This window comes from Epinephelus moara, chromosome 5, assembly GCF_006386435.1.
Source record: "Epinephelus moara isolate mb chromosome 5, YSFRI_EMoa_1.0, whole genome shotgun sequence".
NCBI classification, from domain to species: Eukaryota; Metazoa; Chordata; class Actinopteri; order Perciformes; family Serranidae; genus Epinephelus; species Epinephelus moara.
The window spans coordinates 16,168,772-16,176,744 of NC_065510.1; the positions used below are offsets into that span (position 1 = coordinate 16,168,772).

The window sequence follows — 7,973 nt, forward strand, 5'->3', positions numbered from 1 at the left end:
AAATTATTTTATGTGTAAGTCTTCCTACATGACATGCTGATAAAATCCAGGCTCCACTTTACTGTGAATGTTTTTTTTTCCTTTGTATCAAAATCACATATACAGGGCTGCTATAGGCGCGTCATGTTATACTGAGGGATGGATTAGTTTAAAATTAGGACTTTATCTGGAGCTGCTAAATAAAGACTTGATTTGATATTATTCATAGCAGAGTATAGTTTGCTGGTGTATGTTGCTATGGTAATCCTGCTATTGGCAGCATTCCAGTAATAGATTGATTTGGGTCTGGTTATTCTATACACTACTGTCTTTTTCTGCGTGTGCGCGTGTGTGTGTGTGTACATGTGTGTGCTGCCGTGCACGTTTATCTCTGTCTTATCAATCTGCGAGCGCTATATATTGATTGGCCAAAAGATATTTCCTCTAATGTGCTTGGGGGGGATGAGGAGTAGGGGAGGGTAGCAGGGGGGGGGGGGGGGGGTGACAGCTTTCACTTAGCCTCCGAGCTCTTAAGAGAATATCTATCTATCAACATTTCCAGGCATGGGGACGGGTCAGGAGCAGGTAGGTGGTTCGATTACACACAGACACACAGACACACACACACACACACACACACACACACACACACACACACACACACACAGAGGAGAAGCAGCAGGAATCATTAAAATAGCAACGGCATCAAGCAGCCAACACACCTAAGCAAAGCTCGAGCTTGTTGTTGTTTACACTGTGGGAGGCAAAGAGCTGATGCATCTCAGAGAGCTGCTAGTTTAAGCAATAGATCCTGCTCTTTGTGGGAACAGCCAGGAGAGAAGAGTATCATTATTAGTGCCAGGGCATCGGGGTCTAGTATGTGTTCGGTGCGAGCATGCAACAATCTGTCCACTGTTTTGTTTTGTTTTTAATTAGGGGGGGTTAAAGCGTGAACGCTGCACTGTCTGCACGCCTCCTGCCCCGGCTCCTGGGATGATGTGATGCATCGTGATGATAATGCCTTTCCCTGTTTTTACACTCGAGCTCCATTTGCTCTCTTCAGGCCTCGAACAGGGGCGAGGGACTAACAGAGCCACCATTAAACTCTCAGCAGGGAGAGAGGAGAGGGGGGGAATCAGTCGCTCCTCCTCTCTTATCTCTCACTTAACAAAAGCCTCTGATGAAGACAACAAGCATTCTCCCGCTCTCTGTCTCTCTCTCTCTCTCTCTCTTGCTCTCTCTCATTTGTCTCTTGCTCTCCTCTGTTTAACTGTCAGAGTGCTAGTTGAACATGGCAGCTCAGACACTTTTCACATCTCTAGTCCTTTTGTTGTGTGTGCTCTCACATGTGTGTTTGAGCGGCTGCATCCTTGCTTGTGTCTCTGCAATGTTTGTGCTTCCTATACTCGCACCTTGTGCCAGCACGTGAGTTTGACCGACCATGCGCTTGCATGTGTGCATCCTCTCTCAGCAGCTACTGTTGGCTGGCGGTGGACGTCTCCGAAATTATCTTTAGAGGTGAACACAAACATGCATGGCGACACATAGCCTACAATGGAGTCCACGCGCAGCTGTCTAGTTTTCATTTCTGGCTTATTGTCTCCAACTAGCACAATAGCAGAAGTGGTTCTTAGCTTGCAATGTGGAGGAAATGGGTGAACAGCCTCTCTAATTACACTTCACCCACTGACACTAATTTACATACAAACACAATCGCACTCCAATCCAAACCTTCATTATCTCTGGATTCCATTCTGTAGGGCATGATATTCTGGCTGTTATATTTCATTCAAGCTCTGTGTCTCAGCACCACTGCTTAGTCATTACACTAACTGAGAGGCACAAATAGGGTTTCCAGCGAGACTGCAAATTTGTCAAACCAAGTAAAGGGTAAGTAAAAGGAACATGATACTAGTGTGAAAATGAGCTCTTTCCAAATGCTCTGTGCTCAGAAAGTGCACCATCTCTGAGTGTTTTCATGTGTTTGTCGGGGGCCTGGTGTTGTATGTAGCCCACAGTCCGCCCAGACGTCACCCTGCGAGAGCTGACAGCACAACTGCGTGTCTGTCTTTACCCGGGTTCATGCATTTTCCTCGCACTTCAGACTTGTGTTCGCTCTCTGCACACACACACACACACACGCTAAATAAGCTCCATTGTAGGGCCATTACAATGTGAATGAGGGGCCCACCAGCTCCATTGAGATGTGTGTGAGTGAGTGTGTGTCAGTGCAAATAGGTTAGGGAGATTGATGAACTAGTGGGAAGGGAGAAGGGAACACCTAATCAAGTTAAAAACTGTGTGATTGACATGCTGCGCCCAGTTGATTGACATTCTACAGAAGTGGGCCTAATGGGGCTGATTCACACGTGGGTGAACATGCATGAATGAGTGTATTTTGAATAGTGAATACCAAAAATGTCTTATTCATCCGCATGATTGATACCATTTTTGATGATGTGAAAATGCTTTTTTTGCACACCACCTATAGTCTAAGTGTCCCTCTTGCTTCCTGTTCTTTCTTATTCTTGAGTACTACAACTTGTGCAAGGAGCGAGAGGGAATCAGCAAGGCGCGCCATTAACTTGCACTGGTGCGTATCCGTGCGTGACATCCCTCATCCGACTAACACCAACTAACGGGCCGTGAGCTTTTACCGGGGCCCGTGATCGCTGATGCCCGCGAAAAAGGCTGTTTGTGTCAATCACACCGAGCCCCCTCCCCTTCTTTCCTTCCTACCTCACTCTCTTTCTCTCTCTCGCTCCCTCGATCGCCTCCACTTGTGTAGGCGCTCTTAAACCGGAGCGTTTACGCACGGCAGTCAGTCGTTAACGGGCAACCTGATATCGGTGCTCCTCCGTCCGTCTCCTCTGCTGGCGAATCTCCACATCATAGAGCAGAGATTAAGAGAGAAGTGAGCATAGCGGGAGAGAGGAGAGGACCGCGGGGGAGACGAGAGTAAGAGAAAGAGAAGAATGATGAAAGGGGGGAGGAGGAGAGCCGATCATTCCGGCTGCCCGCATCTGCTGCTGCTCTAGTGGAGGGTAAAGAGAGAGTGTGTGTGTGTGTGTGTGTGTGTGAGTGTGAGTGTGTGTGAAAGGGGAGATGGCACAACGCTTCAGCATCCAAAACATACGGGAGTGGTGCGCCACCGAGACCGGAGCCCCGGACCCACCCGAAGCAGCAGCAGCAGCAGCATCACACTCACCGCTCTCCCGTCACGCCTCTTCCCCGCACAGCAGCGCCTCAGCTTCGGCGAGAGGTAGGTGGGCGAGTCGGTGCTCGTTGTTAACAGAAACTTCAGCGGCAGGAAGCGGGATGGGGAAACTCTCAGGGATCATCTGTTGTTAGTTTGAGTTAATCTTTCAGTGTGGGGATGTTTATGCTGCGGGTTGCTTTCTCTTTTCATCAGAGATTTAACCACTCAAACAGAATAGTTGACTAGATTTATTAACATTTCAGTGTTTTCCTCCAGTTTTTTTAAGTGTTTATCCTCAACTAACACCCTCAGTTCACTGCTCAGATTTGATTAAATTAAAACTGGATGATTTTGTGGCTTTCAAAATGCACTTAAAACTAACAACCATCATTTTGAACTGTTTTAAATACAGAAAATGCACTATTATGTCGAATTTAAGTGCATTTTGTTGTAAAATGTGAATTTGAAAATGGTTCAAAACTTTTTTTTTTCCTGCAGCATTTCACAAAATCCATAAAAAACAGCTCCCAAACCAAATAGTATATTTAGCTTCTTGCATACTGCATGAATAACTAGTGGGAGTTTTAGCTATTAAAATGACAAGAGGAAAACTTCCATGTGAAGTCTCTCACATTATTAATCCAATTCCAGCGCCCTCATGTGGCTCCTAATAGTGAAACACATGCATACCTCCAGTAACAGGTTAAACTCACCTATAGTTGTCAGATTTTATTCCTCCTTTTGAATCTCAAAGCACCAGCTTGAATTACTCCAAGACTGAGTAAGTGTGCCCTACTTTTCTTGGTACAAGAGACAATTTCCTCCACATTTTTCTGGCGTGTAATAAAACTCAGATACGCTATCTAACAGAATTAGTGTAGTCATTCAAGTACCAATTAAGATGACACACATTTCCTTTAATGAAAAATGACTACTTTCTGCTCGGTGTTGGCTGTAAAGAAAACTGTTAAGAGTTATTTCATTTTCTGGTTTCATACTTAAGGACTTCATCCTCTATGACCTTCTCTTCGCGTGTGTTCTCCAAAGGCAAGGAACAAGGAGAGAAAGATGGGGAACGTGAGGGAAGACTATTGATATTCAAACAGACAGAAGGAGAGAAAGAGGGGGTGTAGAAAGACAGGGAGAGGGGGAGAGTGAGGCACAGAGAGAGAAAAGAGAGAGAAAGAGATGCTGTGGGATCTTTTCTTCTCCCTGGCTCCCGGCACATACATTAAGATGCTAATCCTGGTCTTTTTTGTCTCTTTCTATAATTCATTGCATTTTGTTCCTCTCTCTGCTCTGTCTCTCTTATTCTTGCACTTTCCTCTTGCTCTCCATTTCCTCTGTACTGTCATGGGCTCCCCCCAGATTAGTGCTCCTGGCGAAAGGATTCCAGCTCTAATTTTGTGGTATTTCAGATGATTAGGTTCAGAAATAGGACAGAAGTGCACCGAGTTTGGCGCAATTAGAGGAATTCTCTGTAGAGCTTCATGGGACTGATTAGTTGAGCTCCCATCCACCTCCCCACACTGCCACATTAACACACAACCAGCTGTTGTTTATTTGTGAGGCTTGACTTTTGTGTTGTGTTTGTGCTTTTAACTGTGATGTCACTTTGTGTGTGTGTGTGCCAGAGGTTGGATAAGCCCTAAGGATGCAAGTTGTTTTCAATCAGCTCTGTAGTTACCAGCTGTGCCCTCGCATTCCCCAGGGTGGCACAACCTAGGTACGCGCACACCCGCGAGCACGTTCGCGGAGAACTAATGCATACTATTCAACCTTGCCCAACAAATTCACTCTTTCTTCTTTTCTCCTTGTCCCCTTTCTCTGCAGGCATTAATCATCTCTCCCTCCGTCTCTGCATGTGATTCCTCCGTGAGGACTGGAAGGAGAGTACCTCGACTGCGTTTCCCTCAATGAAGACCTTTGTTCCCCAGCATCCGGCACAGCTCCCCTCTCCACCTGCCATGGTGACATGACACACCCTTGAGTGGCTTTGCTCCTTTCTCGCACACATAGGCAATCTCGTGAGCTCCTCAAACCCCCAAACTCGTGCTCTCTAGGCTCCGGAAAACTAAAAACGAAAGACACCTCCTCCTACGCACAACACCTCCTTACATCGCGATGACCGTGGCCGTGCGATTCCGCCGCCACTTACGCAGGCTCCTGCTCCTGCTGGCCTCTTGCTGCCTCCTCTCCCTTCTCCTCTCTGCCTACTTTCTGTTTACGAACTCCTCCCCTTCCATGCAGCTTGGACAATCCCCCGAACCTGCCTGCTCCCAGCCGCTCTCCCCATACCATCAACTTCCATACCCGTACCCTCCTAACCCACCTCACACACATGTCCACACTGACCCGGTTGTGCTTGTGCTGGTGGAGTCCCAATACTCCCAGCTGGGTCAGGACATTGTGGCTATATTGGAGTCGGCACACTTCCAGTTTCGCATGGAGATCGCCTCAGGGAAGGGCGACCTTCCGCCGCTGACAGAGAAAGGCCGCGGACGATATTCACTCATCATTTATGAAAACCTATTAAAGTATGCACATGCAGACACATGGAACAGGCAGTTGTTGCATCAATACTGCACTGAGTACAGAGTGGGCATCATAGGTTTCTACCGCTCCACTGAGAACTCCCCACCTCTCCTCAAACTCCGAGGCCTCCCGCTGGTGCTAAGGACCAACCAGGCACTTTGGGACTGCTGTGTGGTGTCTAGCTCACCTCTCCTCCATCTGACCAAGCCCGGCACAGATCGAGGGGCTTTACCCGGGGAGGACTGGACCTCTTTTTCCTCTAATCACTCCACCTACCAGGCTGTGCTGCATGCACGGGCCAAGGAGGGGGCAGGGGCAGGTAGTGGCGATAATCCAGGGCCTGGTTTTAGTTTAGGCCTCCAAGCCACTGTGGTGCAAGACATGGGGCTTTATGATGGGGTGAGGAGGGTACTGTTTGGCCAGGGACTGGGCTACTGGCTCCACAGACTCATCTTGGTGGATGCCATCTCCTACCTCACGGACAGGAAGCTTACTTTGGGTCTGGACCGGCACATACTGGTGGATATAGACGACATTTTCGTGGGGAAGGAAGGGACACGCATGAACGCCAAGGATGTGAAGGTATTAGGGGGGGATGGGTGTGTGATAATGTGCATTAGAGAGTGGTGTTTTCATTTTGCTGTCAATTACTAAAAAAAACGGTAATTCATGGCAGAGCAGCGATGAAAATAAGGAATGTTTACTTACTGCTGTGAAAGACACCTCAGCAAAAGATTTTACCTGGAGTGTATTTCTGATTATTTTAGTTCGGGCATGGGTGCACCGAGAGGGTATTTGAAAAATCTCATGCCTGTGTGTGTGTGTGTGTGTGTGTGTCTGTGCGTGTTGTGTACCAAGTGCATATGTGTTGGGGTACAGCGAGAGGGTATTTATCTCAAATGGAGGTTTAGCCAGAAGTAAAGAGGCCATTTAAGGGAACAAAGACGTGGAGTGAAAGAGAGAAAGCGAGGTAGTGAATGAGCCAGTGAAAAGATGAATGGCACTTATTCCTCTTTTCCCACGTTCCTCCTCTTAGGGAAACTAAAGGAGAGTCAGCCATGCAGCCCGCCTCTCAAGACAGCCATTGTTTCAACACACACGCTTGCATGAGCAAACACACACACACACATGCATACACATATATACTGAGGCGTGCACCTCCGCTGATATTTGTGCACACGCTCCCATGCATATAAACCCTAATATTTGTTGGAATGTAATATTTTTTAAAAGAGAGGGGAACAAAACTTCTCAGGTTTGATGGAGTGTGGATAAAACGCCTCCGCGAGAGGAATTTCGTTTGAAGCCGGTGGTCACATTCTCCCACTGCGTCCTCACTCAGGGCCATTCAAGGGAAACAAATTGTGTTTGGTGGGTTTTCATGTGTGGGAGTGTGTGGCTGTGTGGGACTTTTAAGACAGGTGAGATTTATGCTGCTCTGCGCTGATGTGCATGAGCTAATCCCGTCTGCCCGTCTCACTGCAGCCACAGGATATACATGACAGGAGAGAGTGTGTGTGTGTGTGTGTGTGTGTGTGTGTATATGTGTGTCTGAGCGTGGGTGTTTTCTGAATCACTACTTTAGATTAGAATGTCACTTCCCGTCAATGGTTGACACCTGTCCCGTCAGGCGCTTGGAAAAAAAGAAGAAAAAAAAAGCGAGCCACCTGTCCGTGGCTGAAACGTGGGGAGGAGATGAGAGGAATGGGGAGGCTGAGAAAACAGGAGGGCAGTGGGTGGTGAAGTGGAGAGGAATTCCAACCCTTGAATATAAAAAAGATGCTTGAATCCAGAAAGGATAAAAGAGTGCATATTCACGCACACATACACACATACAGAGCGAGAGATAGAGTGCACACACACACAGACACACACACACACACACACACACACACACCCGTGCACGTACACATTCACAAAATGAGCACACAAGCGCTCTCTAGTTGGAGTTTTCATTTTAAGTCTGCCTGACTCTTCAGCTTTGTAGCATAAATATACATGAGGATGAACCAGTGCCATAACAGAAGGACAGGGAGATGGGGATGGAGGAAAAGGTGGAGAGAGGGAGATGGAGAGATAGAGAGAGACAGACAGAGGGGAGGGGGCAGAGAAAAAGAGAGAGTGATGCCATTTGAAACACTCGCACTCCTTCCACATTTCGTCTCTCCCCTTCAGGATAGTTGGCAATCACAGAGAGGAAGACTGGAGGAAAAGGGGTGGGGGGGGGGGTTTGGTAGGGAGAATGAGAGGGAGGGGAAGG

General features: G+C 47.6%; 1 protein-coding gene across 3 annotated transcripts in view; it reads left to right on the plus strand.

The window, feature by feature from the left end:
- Positions 1–2,710: 2,710 nt before the first annotated feature.
- ndst3 (N-deacetylase/N-sulfotransferase (heparan glucosaminyl) 3) overlaps positions 2,711–7,973 on the plus strand; it is a 60,552-nt gene continuing 55,289 nt past the window's right edge. For 2 of the 3 annotated variants that reach the window (XM_050044801.1, XM_050044799.1), the window contains exons 1-2: positions 2,711–3,241; positions 5,012–6,295. In XM_050044801.1, the coding sequence (XP_049900758.1) occupies positions 5,303–6,295 (993 nt within the window). In that variant the 5' untranslated portion in view covers positions 2,711–3,241; positions 5,012–5,302. Of the gene's footprint in view, positions 3,242–4,771; positions 4,905–5,011; positions 6,296–7,973 lie in introns of those variants that run through there. The other variant, XM_050044800.1, reaches the window with a different exon arrangement.